The 21,369-nt window shown below is 37.6% G+C and overlaps 1 protein-coding gene and 1 pseudogene across 40 annotated transcripts in view; one reads left to right on the plus strand and one right to left on the minus strand.

The window, feature by feature from the left end:
- Nucleotides 1-21,369, minus strand: part of SPIDR (scaffold protein involved in DNA repair) — a 472,184-nt gene that overhangs the window by 125,403 nt on the left and 325,412 nt on the right. For all 40 annotated transcript variants that reach the window (XR_011543434.1, XR_011543433.1, XR_546115.2 and 37 more), the window contains 2 exons: nucleotides 7,762-7,957; nucleotides 5,917-6,164 (listed from right to left, as the gene is read on the minus strand). Coding sequence is in view for 36 of the 40 variants with exons in the window: in XM_070631683.1 (XP_070487784.1) it covers nucleotides 5,917-6,164; nucleotides 7,762-7,957 (444 nt within the window). In the remaining 4 variants the exon portion in view is untranslated. The remainder of the gene's footprint in view (nucleotides 1-5,916; nucleotides 6,165-7,761; nucleotides 7,958-21,369) is intronic.
- Nucleotides 17,843-18,186, plus strand: LOC103556064 (large ribosomal subunit protein eL36-like; annotated as a pseudogene).

The following is a 21,369-nucleotide window of genomic DNA, read 5'->3' on the forward strand; positions in this document are numbered from 1 at the left end:
AGTCCCATTCCAGACCTTCTGCTCTTTCCATTAACAGCTTGCCTCTACCTCAATGCATTTTTAAAAGAAAAATAGTACCTATATTGGAAACAAGAGACAGAATGCCCTCACTGAAGTTCTGTTTAATGTTGGACATTCTCATTCCCATATGCATCAACAAAACATTTGCTATCTAGACCTTTCCCTCCTTCCCACCTCCCACTCATTCTTCAATTCCCTGCAAGCTAGCTTCCACCCTCACCACTCCCCTGCACCTCCTGTTCATAAAGTTACCCAGGAACTCCTTGGTAATCCACTGCACACATTTTCAGTCCCTATTTTATTAGGCCTCTTTACAGCACCATAGTTAGCTGCGCACTTTCACACATGGAAAATCCCCCATCCTGAGTGCTCAACGCAGTTGGGTTTTCCTCTTATATTACTAGGCCTTCCTCTTCAGTCTCCTCTCCCGGGCCCCTCTTCTACCTGTTCTCCAATGCTAGAGGACCTCAGATCTCTATGCTAGCATTTCTTCTTTTCTTTATATGTACTGTTTCCCTAATGTGATCTCATCCATTGCCTTGGCTTTAGATAGTTACTAGCAGTGACAGAACACCTCTGGAAGTGGATACAGGGAGGAGGAAGAGGAGACGGTGCCTGTGACGAGGAAGGCTGGGGGAATCTGCTTTTCACTGCATGCCGTCTAGTGCCTGTGGAGTTTAGCACCACAGACAAATATAACCTATTCAAATTAGCAAATAAAATGAGTGCAGTATATACATTTTGACTAGTTGTAGGCTGAAACCCCCCAAATATTTATCTCCAACCTAAAATCCTTCTCTGAATGTGAGATTTATTTATCCAACTTTCTCATCTGACATCTCTTCTTGGATGTCTCATAGGAATCTCAAACTAAACAGTCCCCAAACTTAGTTCTTAAGCTTCCCTCCAAACTTGTTCTCATTCTAGTTTTTCTCATCTCAGTAAATGGACCATCATTCCACCAAGCAATCAAACTGAGGACCATTCTGAGTATTTTCTTCTACTTTACTCCCTTCATACACACAATCCCTTACCAAGTCATCACACAAATTTAGAACATAAACCCTTTTTTCCATTTCCCACCAGTGCCAGATGAGACTCAGGAACCTGGACTGACTCGAACTACTGCAGTAGCCTCTTCCTGGGTCTCTCTGCCTCCGTGGGGCCCTGTTCCATGTGCCCCATCTTCCCAAACCATTTTCCATCCGACAGCTAAAGTTGTCTTTCAAACCAGTAAACCTTATTTGGGTCAGTGGGCAGCTATGGCTAACACTGTAGTTCCTGCACGTGGCGCATGAGGCTGTGGCCGGCCTGCCTCTTGGGGCTCTCCTGCTGGCTCTGCATCCTGGCTTCTCCTTCCTGTCTAGGAGCTTTCCAAGCTATTCTCTCCTCTGCGTGCAATTCTCTATCACCTGCTTTTTACCTGACTAATATCCACTTGTCTTTCAAGTGTCAGATTAAACAGTATGCCTTAGAATAGTCATCCTTGAATCCTCTAAATTCTGTCCCTTTTCTATTGGTCTCTTTTATAGTGTCCTACTTTTTCTTATCAGAGCACTTATCACAACTTATAATCATAAATGTATTTGTTTTTAATTGTTCTGTGTGGGACTCCCCCAATAGACCATGCTCCATGAGTACAAGGATAATGTCTGGTTTTTTAACCACTGCAGACCCAGAACCTGACCCAGGACAATGGTGGATTTAAAAAAAAATTTTCCTAGTGAAAATGAGGACGAAATACAAGACAAGAGACTAAAGGAAAGGTCATAAGATGAAAAAAGAGGATAAAAGTACAAGACAGAATCAAGGTATAGAGAAAGGAAAATGTGCTTTTTTCCCCTTAAATTCAGCTCAATAAATTTCCATAAAACAATAATGCAGGATAACTATTAAACTGTTTAACTGGAAGTTTCTGTCCTAGCTTTTTTATCTAAACACATGACCCTTGAACAAGTTCAATGAATTAAATGCCCTCACAGATGACTAACTCTCTCATTATAAATATTTCTGCAATGACAGGCAAGAAAGAACATGTATCTCTAAGGGATAAAATTACATTATTTGTCCCTAAGTCAAATATCTGAAGAAGAAAGAAAGCGAATGTTTCAGAAAGTGAGAAAGAAAGGCAATGTTTAATGGCCATCACCCTAGACTGGGAGTGAGTCACTAAGGAATTCATTTACCTTTTCTTTGCCCCAGTTCCCTCTACTATATATTATCTCCAAGACCAATGCTCCCTTTCTACTAAAAAGAGCCTATGGTTTTATTAGTCATGCATTTATTTAATTCATTCAATATGCAGCGGATCTAGGTAAAGGTGTGTTTGAGCTCTGAACAGACTGCCAAGCTTAATGGTTAGGGAGTGTCTTCTAGATTGAGTTTTGTTACCTTTGATTTTAGTGATTTATAAAACTTAAGTTTACGTTGGTTACTCTGACCTACAACACCGTGAGAAACATCACAGAAATGTTTTTTTTAATACCTATGTTAAAGGAAGTCATCTAGAAGAACAATGGACAGGAGACTCTTACATATTATATTTCCGAAATCTAAAGTATATTTTTGATAATGTTTCACAGTTAAGAGGACATGAGCCTTTTGACCAAATCTATCTGACCCTCTTCAGGACTGGCTGTCTTCAAATAAATTTCCTTTAATTTCAAAGCTGGCAAAAATTGGACTCTCTGCCACCAGAAGATAAACTGTTACTGATCTAAGAAAAGTGACACTGCTAGAGAACTGGGAACAGATTGAGACTGACACCTATGATCAAGGTGATAAGTAAAGTCGATATAAAACTCATCACAGTGTTTTATCAGGAATCATCTGACCTGGTTTGGGCAGCAAAGGGAGAATTATTCTGGCAAGAGGTCTACCATAAGAAAGAGTTGTGTCTTTTTTCACAGGCGTTAATTTCTTCTGACATGATCATTTCAGACACTTTATAGAAAAAACATAGTGATCACAATTTTCTTTCAGTTCACTGACAGTAAGGGCTTTGGGGGTGAGGTAGATTATGGTAAGTGAGCAGACTTGGAGCCACCTTCAGGGGTAAGGGGTCACCATGCAATTTCCCTTCTGTGTCTGCCGCACTCATGCCCCTGGACAAGATTAACTCAGATGAGATACACAAGGGGTCACCCAAGGTTATCTACAGTCAGGAAGTTACAGGTAGAAATTGCAAGTAGAAAAGAAAGGAATCTTCCAAGCTATATCCCTAAGTCTTCTAGTAATGTTTTCTCCAATATACACGGTACGTGTATATATAAAAAAGTCAACATTAAAAACATATTGCTTGGGCTGGCCCTGTGGCCGAGTGGTTAAGTTTGTGCTCTCTGCTTCGGCGGCCTAGGGTTTCACTGGTTCGAATCCTGGGTGTGGACATGGCACCGCATCAGGCCATGCTGAGGCAGCGTCCCACATGCCACAACTAGAAGGACCCATGACTAAAAAAAAATACACAAGTATGTACCAGGGGGCTTTGGGAGAAAAAGGAAAAATAAAATCTTTAAAAACAAACAAACAAAACCATATTGCTAAATGATTCTCCAAGGCAGATACTTTAATATGTTTTTATTTATATACACATTAGCAAAGAATTACTGGAGAGTGAAATATACTTTTACTTTTATATTAAGTTGATTTGTAAACTGGAAAGCCTGATCATTTTTAGAGCAAATGAATCTAGAAAATAATGATCAGTTATACAATAAGACCTTTTGGTACACAAAAGACATCTCAGAAGGCTTGTCCTCAAACCCAAGGCCAAATGCTATGGCTCTTTGTCCAAAAGTTCATTTTCCTACACAGTCCAATCAATTCTCCCAGATCTGGTCACTTTCACTTCTCCCGCTGCTCCAGGAGGACTTGACCCGAGTCAGCCTTAATCTAAATGCAGCTTGGTTCTAACTTAATTTTCTCCCCTTTCTTTCAGCTCCAATACTCTCTACAATCCTGTCATTTTCTGATTAGGTTTTTCTTTATGTCTACCTGTATAACTATCAGCAAATAAGAACCTCTTCAAGGCTCAGTTTCCTCATCTGTGTAGTGGGACTAATATCCTCTAGTCTCAGCATTGCACAATCTCATGTGTGATACAAGAAACACAACCTACACGATGTATATTCATTACATCTGAATAACGAAATGTTGTTTTCTTGCTTTTGAGGTTTATGTCTGACCTTCTTTCAATCCACCACAAGCACAGTCTCATTTGATATGTCCCAGTGTATATTCTAAGGTACAAATTCAAAGCATTCACAATGCCCATCACTGGCAGTAATTCACCAGGCTTTAGCTTCCAGTTTCTTCTCTTTGCTTAATGAGTAAAACACGCACCATTGAAGGAGCTGAAGAACAGTCTTCAGGGTGCATACTGTTTGTGATTACTCATCAGGAAGCAACCTCACTGTTAGTTTTGTCTTGCCTTCTCATCCTGGTGTCTCAGTTCCTGCTGTCCCCATCTCCTCCAAGTGCATGGCCTGTATGCCTGGCTGGGGAAGTTTTACCAAGATCCTCAGTGCCTAGCTTACTCAGTATTCCCTTCTCCAAAGACTAACCCTGGATGCATACCATGAGAAAAGCAAATTAAAACAAAACCAATGTCTAAAACCTATGTCTAACCATCTCTTACAATTCTGTTTAGATTTATCACAGATTTAAGTTGAAGAGCATAAAACTGGTCTACAGCTAGAAGTCATATTAAAACCCTTAAAACTAATATAATGGATTTCACAAACATACATATTCCAAACAAAATAATTTTTTTCTATAATTCCAAAAGAAATATTCTCTAACTCTATACCTAAAGGAGACTTTGTGAAATTCATAGTACTTTGAAATAAACTGCCATCCACGTAAAGAGGATTCATATTTAACCAAGAAGTGTTTCCTATCACTCCTTCTGAATGGCATCAGAAGGTATCATAAGAATACGATGGTTGTTAATTATTGTGTCTCCAATATGTGTTTTCTTATTAAGAGTAGATGGAAAAAATGATTATTTGATGAACTGGCATCTATACTTTTAATTTCCATTCTGTTATAAATCTGTCTTACTGCTTTGAGGGCAATTTAACATAGAAAGAAAGATAACCTGAAAAGGTGATGCCAAGGCTCTGACATAAATAAACTCTTCAGTCAATGATGTGTCTACAGCTATCAAAAAAAAGAAAATGAGGAAGAGCTTAAATCTGAGCAGAAAAGATGTCACACTTACAGTTCATATGAGCAAAGTACTCTGAATCATGGTCTGGCCCTTGCTCATGCAGCATCTTAGCTGCACTGTCTACCAGGACAGACACTAGCCACAATGGGCTACTTAAAATAAAGTTAATTAAAATTAAATACAATTTAAAATTTAGTTCCTCAGTACCACTAGCCATAGTTAAAGTGCTCAGTAATCATATGTCAGTGGCTAGCTAACTAGATAGTACAGGATAAGCACAACATTTACATCACTGCAGAAAGTTCCATAATGCAGCGCTGATGTAGCCTGAAACAGCCTTCTCTGAAAGCCACCAATTTACTAACTGTCATTACTTACTCAGGTTTGTAAGACATATAAAACTTGATAGATCTTGTAGTGGTCTTTTTACTTATGTAATCATGCCTTGGCTTTTTTAGAGCAATACCAATATTATTTATGTTGTATACTTTTAATAACATGAACCATTAAAAGTAAAAGTAAATGAATCAAATTAAATTTTTTTAGAACTGTTTATATAAGCAACCAGACAAAATCTTTTGTCACACCATGTGTCCCAAATTTTGACGCAAGAAAAAACCAAAACAACCCATGTATATGGTGAATGCAGCCATGATATTGCTCTGGGAAGAACCGCTACTTTCTCTAAGGGGCCGTAGGCACCCTTGCCTGTGTCTTGTACTCACCGAACTTTAGGTGGGTCTGAGCCTGGGGAAGCAGCTGAGCCACCTCCCTGCTGACACCTGCAGGGAAGAGAGTACACTCTCTGCACCACCACTCGGACTCCGCCTCCTGACAATGTGGTGGCTCCTTGGTTTTCTACTGCATCCAGGAGAGAATCCCTCAGGGGAGCCTGAGCTGGGTAGTGCTGTTTTGCTTCTTTGTGCCCGTGGGTCCAGTGTGTCCCCATGGCGGTGAGACCACTACACCTAACCTGGCCAAGACACACAAAGGGAATAATTTCAGTTTGACTCATAATGGCATGCTACATATCAAATAATGAAATTCTTAGGTAATCTTCTAATGTAACTGCAGAACACTAAAGGAATGATGAAGATAAAAAACAAACTTATGGTGTGGGCCTCTATGTCTGCCAAATAACTAATGCTGCTGGGGAGGGCAAGGTGAGCAAGAAGAATATGGAAACAGCAAAGAGTGTTTCCTACCAACTGAAGCACAGATCATCTTGGGTCTGTGAAAACATATAAAAAGTCCTGCTGTTAAAATACCTCATGGTAGTCAAAACGTTTTTTCCTTTTATTAGGTAACAAGCCCAACAGGACAAACTAAAAAGCAAAATAAAAGGATGACTAGGGTTTAAGCGCTTGTTATGTGCAGTCTACTAGGCTAGGCACTTTACATGCTCATGTAGTCTCCCAATAACCCTTTACAATAACATTAAGTATCATAATAAGACAACACTTCTAGAGTGCTTCCTACATTCCAGGCACTTTTCTTTACACCTTGTGCTTACATAACAAACGTATTTAACCTCACAAGAACCCAAGGAGGTAGATTATAGCATTATCATCATTTTACAGATAATAATATTGAGACACAGAGGAAGTTAAATATCTTGCCCAGGACACCCAGCAGAAAGTAGGCAAGGCAGGATTTGAACCAGGGCACCTGGTTCCAAAGTCCAAATTCTTAACCACTATGCTATACTGCAACTTTACTATCATTGTTGTGAGACGAAAACATATCTCATGAATTTAATATCACATAGCTGTTTAAAACTATATCTTAAAGCAATAATGCACATTGAGCCATATTTTAAATGCTACAATGAAACTGATTACAGAGTCCTTGTTTCTGTATACTCCCCTCCAGACACTTCTTTTTGATAGTCAAAGGGAGATTCTGCTTGATTACACACATACGAATCAGGATGAAAGTTTGTCTACGTGTCTATCTATCTTCTTTCCCCTCCCGCTATCTGTCAATCTCAGCATTCTGTTCAGTGCCGATTCAGGTAACTTGGTGACTCTGAGGCAGGCGCACTTGGAGTTACAGACACTTAAAGCTGGGAGTGGTCCCAGGAGTGCCCTTAGTGCCCACTATGAGTGAACTTCAGTGGTTCCCGAAATTCTTTCTGGCAGACGGTCATGGCTCAGCGCCAATAAAATTCCAAAAAACAATCTCCAGTGTATAATCTAAAGTTTATGCAGCTCTCTCTTTTTATCCCAAGGGATACAGATATTATTAAAAAGAAAAACATGAATTTTTAATAAATAAAAGAGGGCTTAAACAAGATTCTTAGATATTTAGAAGATAACAGAAAAAAATGAAAACATAATAAATAAGAATCAAGATTAAAAATACATCATTAGAAAGATGAAAGTCTGTAAAAAGACTACAACTAAATACTGAACTGAACAATAATTTCTTCAGGCATAACAATAATAACAAGATGCTTTAGCACATATATTCGCAGGGGAACCAACGGTAAACATCTTCACTTATACCAAAGCCCTTTCAAATCCAACATTATTACAAAGCATAAAACTTCCAAGCCAATGAGAATTTACCTGGTTTTCAGGTGAATTATTTGTTGGACTCTTAAATCTAAACATCTGGGCTAAAGTGATGTTTCTTCTTGGAAGGGGTACGTCCCAACAGTGCATTTCATGTGTTGTTTTTGAATCTTCTTTGGCAACAACTTTCTGACAAAAATAAGTATTCAGAATAACAGGGAAACTTCCATTTGGCATAATAAGCTTTTGCCTGGAAAAGGAAAAGAAATACAACAGTTTATTTGCAATGTTGGATTCCCCTCGTCTTCTTGCTAAATCAGGAATACAAAGAGCAAAAGACTTGCCTGCTCCGTACAGATAAACCCAAGCCAGCCCACTAAGTGACAGCTGCCCTCGTAGGCTCAAGAGTGACTGTCAATGGACCTGATTTTACTTTTCCAGTGAAAGGCCTATGTCAGGAGAAAGGTGAATGGAAGAAGCACCTGGACTTTGCTCCCTCAGGTCCTCCTAGTCTGGTAGATGATGGCCTTAGGACACCTCAGGGAAAAATGCAGGGAGTGAACAAATACTATCAACAGGCTCAAAGAATTGCCCAGACATTGAAATAAATGTTATTTACAAATAAAACCTTCAGACATTTCAACAGCTCTGATCTTTCAAAGAACATGACATGAAATGCTAAAGGAACTTCTACCTTTGCTATCAAATGGACCACAGTCACTGAAATTCCTCATATTTAAGTAGAAAAGGAGTCTGGCAATATAATAGACAAAATTCTCTTAGTTCCTCTCAGACATCTGATTTGAGAAGACTCTTTAATTCTCATTCTTTAAAACAGGTAGAGCTGTTTAACATTAGGAAAAATTAAGACTTCCACTTCTGGGAAGAAAAATAGACACATTTTTCCCTATTTTTCCTATTAAGTACAACTAAAATGCCTGACATTATATATAGACTAAACATAAGAAGATGCTGAGGGGCTGGCCCCATGGCCGAATGGTTAAGTTTGTGCATTCTGCTTCGGCGGCCCAGGGTTTCGCTGGTTCGGATCCTGGGCACGGACATGGCAGCGCTCATCAGGCCATGTTTGGGCAGTGTCCCACATAGCACAACCAGAGGCACTCAAAACTAGAATATACAACTGTGTATTGGGGGACTTTGGGGAGAGAAGAAGAAGAAGAAGAAAAAAGAAGACTGGCAACAGTTGTTAGCTCAGGTGCCAATCTTCCCAAAAAAAAGAGTTCAAGAAAAAAAGTAAAAAAAAAAAAAGATGCTGAAAGGTAGAGAGAAGGCAGGCAGACCAGCTAGGACCTAGAGATCTTAGGACAAAAGAACAACACAGCAGTGAGTTCCTGGGTTTTCTTTTTGCATCATATATCTGAGACTTGGAACTAAAGAACCTGGCAACATGGAAACAGCAATGGGTATAAACAACAAAAGCCCCTACAAAAGCTTACTCTCTCCAACCACAGGACCAGGGAAGGGGCAGCCTAGTGTGACAGAAAACTTTCAGAAAATAACTTCTCTACTCTAAGGAAGTATCACAGAAAAATTGTGACATCACCACACTTCAGCAAAGGGCAAGTGGGGAGCGCAGACTTTCGCCCTCATCAGGTTGCAGTGGGGCCCAGTTAGGGTGGTATGAGAGAAGGTGGGATAGAGTGTTAGGACTTTCATCTCCATAGGCTTGTAATGAGCCCCCTTGCCCACCCCACACACATATCATGATGGAGACCATCTGGCAGGGAAGCCTGGACTTCCACCTGACCTGACATTAGTAACTAAACATCTCTTCCCACCTGTCTGGTCTAGAGTCAGAGCTGGCTTAGCAGAGAGTCAGGACTTTCACACTACACAGGGATACTGAGACCACCCTCTACCCTCCCATCTTCTGCCAGTGTTGTCAGTGTAAGTCACGTGGGGCGCAGTAACAAGGCACCCCTGGTTCTCTCAGTCAGGCTGATGTCAGCGGAGGCCTCACAGGAAGCTGGAGCTCATGTCTGCCCAGCAGTAACAAGGAGTCCTTCCTGCACTCAGGTATCAATGGAGGTCAAATGGGGATCTGAACTTCTACTTCCACCTGGCAAAACAAGCCCCTCATTCTCCTCCACTTCTCCTCTCAGAGCAGTGTCAGACAAAGCCCCCTAAAACAGATTTAAATAAGATCCAGTCTCATATCATAATACCTAAAATGTACAGGTTGACATCTAAAATCACTTGTTATACTAAGAACCAGGAAAAATCTCAACTTGAATGAAAAAAGACAATTAATAGATGACAATGTTGAGATGACACAGATGTTAGAATGATGTGACAAAGATTCTAAAGCAGCCGTTATAAACATACTTCAATAAGCAATTACAAATGCACATGAGACAAATGAAAAAACAAAGCGTCTTGGAAAGAAATAGATTTATTAAAAATGGAAATTTTAAAAGTAAGAAATAATGAAAATTAAAAACTCAATAAATGGGTTAAACAGCAGAATGAGACAGAGAAAAGAATCAGTGAACTTGAAGATAAAATAGCAGAAATTAACCAGTATAAAAAACAAACAGAAAATAGACTGAAAAGAAAATTAACAGAACCTCATGATCTGTGGGAAGGAAAGATAAAAATGGACAGGTATAGGTAAATATAATAGGCTTTCCTACCCCAGTTGAGTTTTCAAAATTACATTTGGAGTTGAAGCAAAAATTATAACACTGTCTGAAATTGTTCTAAATAAATGCAGAAGAAATATTTAAGACAATCATATGATAAATGACAACAGTAAAGAGATATAAGAAGTAAGGTTTCTACACTTCACAAAAACTGGTGAAATGTTGACCCAGCAGACAGTGATATGTATATAAAATGTAACGCCTAGAGCATCCAATAAAATAGCTATGAAAAGAGACACACACAAAAACATTATAAATGAAAAAAACATTAAAGTCAAATTCTAAGAAATGTTCAAGCAACCCACATGAAGCCAGGAAGAAGAAAACAAAGAAATGAAAAACAGAGAGAGAACAACACAGAGAAAACAAAAAATAAAAAAGTAGACTTATGTCCCAATAAATAAATAATTACATTAAATGTAAATGGTCTAAATATACCAATTAAAAGACAGTGATTAGCAGAGTGGATTAAAAAACATGATCTATCTAAATGCTGCCTACAAGAAATTCACTTCCAATATAAAGACATGGATAGAATGAAAGTAAAAGGATGGGAAAAAATACATCATGTAAACATTAGTACAAATATAGTGGGGGGAGGGGTATTAACATCAGAGGAAGTAGCCTTAAGAGAAAATAAAATTATTAGAGACATAGAGGGACATTACATAATGATGAAAGGGTCAACCCACCAAGACAACATTAAATGTGTGTGCACCAAACAACACAGATTTGACACACATGAAGCAAAAACGGATGAAACTGAAAAATTGGCAAGTGCACAATTAGAACTGGAGACTACAACACCCCTCTCTCAACATTTGATAAAATAACTAGACAGAACATCAGCAAGGATGAAGAAGAGTGCAACAACACTATCAATCAATAGGATCTAATTGATGTTTATAGAATACTCTACCCAATAACAGCCAAATACATATTCTTTTCAGGAGCCCACAAAACATATTCCAAGACAGACCATATTATGGGCCATAAGACAAACCTCAACAAATTTTAAAAAACTGAAATCATACAGAGTGTGTTCTTTGATCACAATGGAATCAAACTAAAAATCAACAGAAAGATAACAGGAAAATCTCCAAACACTTGGAAAGAAAACAATATGCTTCTAAGTCATTCAAGGGTCATAGAGGAAGGGTCCAGCAAAATTAAAAAAGCAAAACAAAACATTGAACTGAACTGAGTGAAAATGAAAATTTAATATATCAAATCTTGTGGGAAACAGCTAACAATACTGAAAGGAAATTTTATAGCACTTAAAGCTTACATTAGAAAAGAGGAAAATTCTCAAATCAATAACCTAAGCTCCCACCTCCAAAACCTAGGGAAAAAAAGAGCAAAATAAACCCAGAACAAATAGAAAGAAATAAACAATAAAGAACAGAAGTCAATGACACTGAAAATAGAATAACAAAAGACAAAAAATACTGCAACAGAGTTGACTTTTTGACATGATAAATAAAACTGACCGATAAAGAAAAAACAAAGAAGATAGAAATTGCCAATATCAACATTGAAAGAGAGGCTATCACTAACAGACCATGTAGATATCACAAAGCTAGTAAGGAACTACTATGAACAACTCTACATATAAAAATTTTAACAACTTAGATGAAATGGACCAATTTCTCAAAAGCACAGGCTACCATAACTCAAACAGAAATAGATGATTTGAATAGGCATAACTAGCAAGGAAAATGAAGATGTAATTTAAAGCTCCCAAAAAGGTTACTACAGGTCCAGATAGTTTTACCCAGAAAATTCTACCAAATACGCAAAGAAGAATTAAGACCAAGTCTATATAATCTCTTCCAGAATATACAAGAGGAGGAAACACTTGCCAATTCATTTTGTAAAGGTAGTATTACCCTGATATAAAAAGTAGACAAAGACAGTACAAAAAAAAAAAGAAAACTGCCGACCAACATCTATCAGGAATATAGATGCAAAAATCCTTAACAAAATATTAGCAAACAGAATTCAGAATTACATAAAAGGAATTATACAATATGACCAAGTGGAGTTAATTCCAGGGATGCCAGGCCTGTGTGATATTTGAAAATTATCTTCGCCACATTAAAGATGAAAGAAAAGTCCTATGATCTCAACAATCGATGCAGAAAAACCATTTTACCACATTCATAATAACAAACTCAGAAAACCAGAAATAGATAACTCTCTCAACTTGATAAAGAGCATCTACAAAAATCCTAGAGCTAATATTATAATTACTGGTGAAAGAATAAATACTTTTCAACCTAAGATGGGAAATAAGGCAAAGATGTCTGCTTTCACCACTTTCATTCAACATAGGACTGGAAGTTCTTGCCAGTGCAATAAGGCCAGAAAAGGGGGCAAAAATGACATAAAGATCAGAAAGGAAAAAACAAAACTTTCCATATTTGCAGATGACATGATTGCTTTTGCAGAAAATCACAAGAAATTTACAAAATAACTTCTAGAACTAATAAGTGAGTTCAGCAAGGTCACAGCATATACAAATATCAAATCTTTCTACATACTATCAATAAACATGTGGACACCAAAACTAAAAATATAAATCACTTATACTTCCAAAAAATAAACAAAAAAACTTTAATGTAAATCTAACACAACATGTACATGATGTATGCTGAAGCTACAAAATACTGATGAAATAAATCACAGAAGATCTTAACAGATGGAGAGACACTCCATATTTACAAACTGAAAGACTCAAACTCACAAAGATTTCAAGTCTCCCCAAATGGATACATATATTCAAGGCAATTCTCATCAAAATCCCAGCAAGATTTTTTTGCAGATATATATAAGCTTACTCTCAAATTTATATATCAGCAGGATGGTAAAACAGGAGGTCTCTGCTCACACGCCCCTAAAGTGACAATAATTTGACAGCCATCCACAGTCAGTAGTACCTTTGTGGGAGCTTTGGGATCCACACAGAAGACCGTAAAACCCCAGTGGAGCTCAAGAATGAGGAGGGCTGTTTTGATAAGGTAGGCCTATGGCCAGGTGGCAGGCATGCTGACTATGGTCCTGGCTACAGACTGGAGAACAGTTCCGTCCTCTTTGGACTTGGTCCAGCCACCAGTACTATCTGCCAGCAGACCTGGGTGGAGCCACAATCCCTCATGCCTCAGATAACAGGCCTGCTGACCTCAGTCCCAGATGTGAACCCTAAAGCAGCCCATGACCCAGCTCTAGCCAGGTTTGCAAACTATATATCTGATAAGGGATTAATATCCAAAATATATAAGGAATTCATACAACTCAATAGCAAAAAGCACAAACAATTCAACTGAAAAATGGGCAAAGGATCTGAATAAACATTCTTCTTTAGAAGACATACAAATGGCCAACAGGTGTATGAAAAGGTGCTCAACATCACTAATCATTAGGGAAATGCCAATCAAAACCACAATGAGGTATCACCTCACACCTGTTGGATGGCTATTATCAAAAAGATAAGAAATATCAAGTGTTGTTGAGGGTGCGGAGAAAAGGGAACCCCTGTACACTTTTGGTAGGAATGCAAACTGGTACAGTCATTATCGAAAACAGTATGGAGGCTCATACAAAAGCTTATAATAGAACTACTATATGATCCAGCAGTCGTACTTCTGGGTATATAGTAAAAAATAAAATAAAATCAAGATCTTGACAAGATATCTGCACTCCCATGTTCACTGCGGCATTATTCACAATAGCCAAGATATGGAAACAACCATTGTCTGTTGACAAATGGATAAAAGAAAATATACATACATACACACATACACCCACACACAAAATAGAATATTATTTAGCCATAAAAAGAAGGAAATCCTGCCATTCACAACAACATGGATATGGATGAACCTGGAGGACATTATGTTAAGTGAAATAAATGAGACACAGAACGATAAATACTATATATTCTTGGTTATATGTGGAATCCAAAAAAGTTGAACTCCTAGAAACAGAAAGTAGAACTGTGGTTGCCAGGGGCTATTCGGGGTGGGGGTGAATGGGAAGATTTTAATCAAAGGGTACAAATTTTCAGTTATTAGATTAATAAGTTCTAGAGACCTAATGTACAGCATGGTGACTACAGTTAATAATATCTTATTGATTAGTTGGACTTTACTAAGAGAGTAGGTCTTAAGTATTTTCACCACACACACAAAAAAGGTGACTATGTATGTGGTGAGGGGTGTGTTAATTAGTTTGATTGTGGCAATCACTTTATAATGTATACATATATCAAATCATGTTGTACACCTTAAACATAAACAATTTTATTTGCCAATTACACGTAAAAGCTGAAAAAAAATTTATATGGAAAGGCAATGGAACCAGAATAGCTAAAACAATTTTGAAAAAGAAGAATAGATTGGGGGGAATCACCCTACTCGATTTCAAGATTTACTGTGTAGTTACAGTAATCAATACTGCATTGCATTGGTGGAGGAAGAGACATATAGATCAATAAACAGAATAAAGAACCCAGAAATAGACTCCACAGATATGCCAAACTGATTTTCTTTTTTTTAAAGATTGGCACCTGAGCTAACATCTGTTGCCAATCTTTTTTTGTTTTCTTCTTTTTCTTCTTCCCAAAGCCTCCCAGTACACAGTTGTATATTCTAGCTATAGGTCCTTCTGGTTGTGCTATGTGGGACATCGCCTCACCATGGCCTGATAAGCAGTGCCATATCTGTGCCTAGGATCTGAAACGGTGAAATCCTGGGCCACTGAAGTGGAGCGCTCGAACTTAAACACTCAGCCACAGGCTGGGCCCCCAAATGATTTTTGACAAAAGTCCCAAAGCAATTCAATAAAGGAAGTAGCCTTTGGATAGCCATAGGCAGAAAAATATGAGCTTCAAATGAAGTATCACACTTTATATAAAATTTAACTCAGAATGGATCATGAACATAAATGTAAACTATAAAGCTGTAAAACTTTTAGGGAAAAAAATAGGAAAAAATCTTCACTATCTAGGGCTAGGCAAAGAATACTTAGACTTGAGATAAAAGAATTTTACCCAGGGGCTGGCCCCGTGGCTGAGTGGTTAGTTCTCATGCTTCACTTCAGCAGCCCGGGGTTTCATCAGTTCGAGTCCTGGGAGCGGACATGGCACCACTCATCAGGCCACGCTGAGGCAGCGTCCCACATGCCACAACTAAAAATACACAACTATGTACCGGGGGGCTTTGGGGAGAAAAAGGAAAAAAAAAAATCTTAAGAAAAAAAAGAAATTTACCCATAAAAGACAAAAATTTGATAAACTGGACTTCATCAAAACTAAAAACTTTTCCTCTGAGAAAGACCCTGTTAAGAGGATGAAAAGATAAGCTACAGAGGGAAAATACTTGCAAACCACATATCCAAGAAAGGAACAGGATTAGAATATATAAAAAACTCCAAAAACTGAACAGTAAAAAAATGAACAATCCAACTAAGAACATGGACAACAATCATGAGCAGACAATTCACTGAAGAGATATACAAGTGGAAAATCAGCACATGAAAAGATGTTCAACATCATTAGCCATTGAGAAAATATACATTAAAACCACAATGAGGTACCTCTATACTATCAAAACGACTAAAACAAAGCATAGTGATACCACCAAATGCTGGTGACAATGTAGAGAAACTGGATTGCTCATACACTGTTGGTGCGAATGCAAAATTTTATAGCCACTCTGGAAGAGTTTGGCAATTTAAAAAAAAAAACCTTAAACACGCAACTACCATACAACTCGCTGTACTCCTGGGCATTTAATCCAGAGCGATATAAACTTATGTTTATACAAAAACATATAAAGAATGTTCACAGAAGTTTTATTAATAGCCCCAAACTGGAAACAACCTAAATGTCATCAGTGACTGAATAAACGCTTAAATCTATACCATAAAATACTATCCAGCAATAAAAGGGAATGAACTATTTTTTTTTTCTTCATCTCCCCAAAGCCCCCTAGTATACAGTTGTATATTCTAGTTGTAGGTCCTTCTGGTTGTGCCACCTCAGCATGGCTTGATGAATGGTGGATGTCCGCACCCAGGATCTGAACTGGTGAAACCCTGGGCTGCCGAAGTGGAGCCCAGGAACTTAACCGCTCGGTCATCGGGCCGGCCACAAGGAATGAATTATTGATACACAGAATAATGTGGATGAATCTCCAGGGAATTATGCCAAGTGAAAAAAACAATCCCTAAAGAAATGGAGAATTTATTAGTGGTTGCCATAGTTTAAGGATGGGAGAGAAGAGGGGAAGACAGGGAAGTTGATACAATTATAAAAGGGCAACCTGAGTAATCCTTGTAGTGATGGAATGGTTTTGTATCTTGACTGTGTCAACGTTGACATCTTGTTTGTCACAGTGTACAATAATTTTGCAAGATGTTGATACTGGGAGAAAATGGGTAAAAAGGGTACAAATGATCTCTCTATATTATTTCTTAAAACTACACAGAAATTTTGAATTATCTTAAAATAAAAAGTTTAAAAAATATAATGGAAGTTTCTAATATTAATCATTCTAAAATAACATCTCCAAAATTTACCCCATTGGTTGATTTAAGCTCATGAGGTTTCCAGTCACTAAAAATTTCCTTTATTAAGGAAAAACATCTATATTAACAGTAATGATCATTATCTAATTTCTGTCCAAGTATCAGTACTAGCTATACAAACAGAAATTTGAGCTTTACCTGAAATTTTCTGGTAAGCAAATTTCCCTGCCCAAAGATAAAATACTTAATATGACTTCATTTAATGTGTTCTGGACTCAACTGACCCCTCTAACATAACAAAGCATGTAATTATATGTAAAGTCTGTAATCCTATATGCTTCTTATTCTTTTGAACAAGGCCCATGTTTTCTACTATACTGCAGTTTATTCTAATTTAGATAAATTCCTTAGTGTCTAGTATATTTCCATACAATGTATTCAAATACAAATTTGCAATAGCAATCTTTTAAGCCTATGGACTGTAGGAATAGTAACCCAGAAATAACAAAAAAACCCATGAGAGATCCACAGAGAGAGGCAGAGACACAGAGAGACAAGGTAGGCAAGAAGAGGCTACAAGAAAATAGAGGGCAGGGGTGGGCACAGTGTCTAGCACTGTCTGGGTACAACTGCAAATATGCTAACACAGCCAGATAGATAAAAGATGTCATAAACCTCCAGCTTTTCAAGTTAATTTAAAAAATATGATAAAGTAATATTATTTTAACAACTAAGCAGAAGAAAGCACTAGGTAAAGTATTTGTGTATTTAGAACCTTTCAGTTTATAGACAAACATACCAATATTACAACTATTAGAATCAATTCAAAGTCTTGTTTAAGGCCGTTAAGGTTAAACTGAATTAAAAACAGCAAACAACTCCAACTAAGTGAAGCTTAATTGAGCCTTTCTTCTCTGCTATCAAAAATTACTAGCCCTTCTGCCGTGGCCGCCATTGGAGAGCAGCAGCCATGGCTCTGTGCTACCCCATGGCCATGGGCCTCAACAAGGGCCACAAGGTGACCAAGCACGTGAGCAAGGTGAGGCACAGCCGCCACCGCGGACGCCTCACCCAGTACCCCAAGTTCCTGCGCGACATGATGCGGGAGGTGTGCGGCTTCACCCCGAACAGGTGGCGCACCATGGAGCTGCTCAAGGTCTCCAAGGACAAGTAGGTGCTCAAGTTCATCAAGAAGAGGGTGGGGACGCACATCAGCGCCAAAAGCAAGAGGGAGGAGCTGAGCAAAGTGCTGGCGGCCATGAGGAACGCGAAGGCCAAGAAGGACTGAGCCCTCCTCCCGCCCCGGGCACAATAAAGCCTTCGCGGAAAAAAAAAATTACTACTAATTTCAAAGCTATTGTAAATTCAAACTTATTTCAATGAGTTCAACCTTGTATTTATTGTATTTAGCTCAAGTCCCAAAAAGAGATCTTCTTTACTTAACATAAACCCTCTTTCAAAGAGGGTGGTTAATTCACCGATTTCGATAGCTCTGAATTTTCTTTGCCTTCCAGGCAGGACCACATGGCTAACTATGAGCAATTTATCTGCAAAGGGGCACAATTTACACCCCATATGCAAACCCAACATGAGCCAATTTTTCTGATCTCTTTGACAAACCCATGCTAGATGCAAGATTATTCCATCAAAATGAATAAAAACCATTATACACTTAGCTTGCCCTAGGTGCAAATGTATTAGGTAAATGTACCCACGATCTCAAGCATTACGTTCTTGGTGTTTTTGCTCACTTTCCTCCATTTCTCTCTTATTTATAGGCAGACTCGACAGGCCTTTTAAAGTATTTCAAATTCCTTGGTAATCTTTACCTATAATGTTACTATTTTTGTTAGCTAATAAAATTTAACACTCCATATTTTAATATTTACTTATTATAAATGTAGGTCCCTTTAATACTCTCTTATTTTCTAATTTTCTTCAATATTTAATATTCAGTTTTATATGAAAATATTCAAAACATATTCTTAATAAAAATTAGCTTGGAGATTCTGCAATTCCTAATAATCTGACAAAGAAGATTGACTTGACAGGAACCCTTTTTAGCAATAAATATATAACTCTTTTAGTTTCAAATGGGGAAAAAAGGAAGTTAGCCGACAAGCAAATAACAAAAATAAACATTCTAGGCTTCATGGAAAGATAGAAAAGTGATGCAGTAGGAATGAGCAATGTTGTCTTTAATTAAATGTGTATCATTTTGCAGTATCACAGGCATTTCTGTTTACTCACCCAGCCCCATGCCTTGCCAGAAAAGTTAGGGTTGACTCAAATTGAGAATCTTTCATATTCCTGGAGGTTACAGAGATGATATACAGTTTCATCTCAAACTGGCTGATTTTAAAAAGTCACTGATTTACCTGGTAACTATTAATCTGGACCTCTTATAATTAAACAAATCATTACAAATTTAGCAAAAACATGTTTTAACTCTTCTGAAATGTGGCTGAGTAATTTTATATTTTCAAAAATAGCACTTATATATGTATGTCAGTGTTGTTAACTTTGCTGAAAAGAAAGGAAATTCAAGGTAGAAATAATGGTCTTTTGGCCTAGCTGTGGGACTCTGACACAGAGGAGAACCTAGGCCATGCCACTAAAGCATGTGGCCTGCTCATCCACCCCCGCGTCTTCTGCAGGAAACAAGGGGGTCACTTTCAGAGATCATTTATACTAATGATGACACAATTGTTTATTTAATTATACATAAAACAAAAATATATGGACATACATATTTAGTAAGATTCTTCCTGATTCATGTTAATCAAACTGAATTAGTCTAGAATATAAATGATTTGTAAGGAAATTCAGCTCATTACTTTAAATCACACATAAAGTAACAAATTATAGTATTTAGGAAAGAAAAAGTTTGGCAAATCTTCTCAGACACGACTGATTTTTTTAAATTGATGTGTAATTGACATATAACATTATATTAGTTTCAGGTGTACAACATAATTCAATATTTGTGTACATTGTGAAATGATCACCACAATAAGTCTAGTCAACATTTGTCACCATACATAGTTAAAAATTTTTTTCTTGTGATGAGAACTTTTAAGATCTACTCTCTTAGCAATTTTCAAATGTAATACAGTATTATTAACTATAGTCACCACGCTTAAGTTTATTAACTATAGTCCAAGCACCATTAACTAAATAGTCACATTACATCCCCATGACTTATTTATTTTATAACTGGAAGTTTGTATCTTTTGACCCCTTCACCCATGTTGCCCACCACTCACCACCTGCCTCTGGCAACCACCAATCTGTTTTCTGTATCTATGAGCAAACACAACCAATTTTTGATTAGCACATTTCTTGTTTCTGTATAAACAGTACTAGGATTTAAAAATAATTGATTCTCTAATTTAAGGGAAACACACTTGAAATTTTGTTAAAATTTCTCACACACTCACAAGTCTCCTTTATCTTCCAAACATTAACTACACAGGTAAGCATTAATCTAAGTAGATTTAAAAGATCATAATTTCTGAATTAGGGAATCTGAATGAGGTTTAAAAGTACAATTAAGCATAATATAAGAAGTCTGAAATTTAATCACAGATATAACTTTTCTACTCATGTGATCTGGGAAATTAATTCAATTAATAACATACCTACATAAAATAGGTTTGCAAGGCTAGTGAATATGAGAAAGACCTATATCTAGTTTCATTTGGTTCATTTTACTTTCTTTTTACTAAACATTGGGCCAGGGGACTGGGAATCCAGTCAGAGACAAGAAGGCTGAGTGGATAGTTTTACCGCAAAGGAAAAGAGTGTTACTGAGATACAATACACTAAGGGAGGACCCTCTGGGAGTAACCCCACTGGGGTTAGGGAAGGCTTCCCAGGAAGGGTAGCTAGATGAGGGATTCAGGGTGTGTGAAGGCACAAGGAAGGGAATGCATGAAACATTCAACAGGCTGCCTGGTGGCAACAGCCACAATTTAGATGCAGTGTGATGGGCAACTATGTCACACCACCACATCACCGAGCCTCTGTAGAAAAAATTCACATGTTCAGTTTCCTTTATTAGCAGGCAGAGGAAGTTATAACTTTTAAACATCCACATCTATGGTACCAGCGTTACTTCTCTAGGAAGTATGACCACTCAATTTCTTTTTATACTGCAGTCCAATGTTAATTGGTGTGGACTTTATAACCATTTCTCTATTTATCTTATTCCCACAAATGTTATGCAACAACCAAAGAGCAAGTTTAAACAGCAAGTATGGATTGAGATTAATATTATAGCATGTTTAACTAGTTTTTCTGAAGATCAAACCAAAAATAGAAACGAGGGTAAGATGTTAAACCTCACTTGATAAATCACGTACACCAGTGAACATTATTATGACGCTGGACTCACACTGATTCTTCTGTTTAAGGAACCTGAAGAGTACGCGTTGACTTTCTAGTAAACTCCTAAAGCATCCTTAAGAAG

Source organism: Equus przewalskii, chromosome 8 (assembly GCF_037783145.1).
Source record: "Equus przewalskii isolate Varuska chromosome 8, EquPr2, whole genome shotgun sequence".
NCBI lineage: Eukaryota > Metazoa > Chordata > Mammalia > Perissodactyla > Equidae > Equus > Equus przewalskii.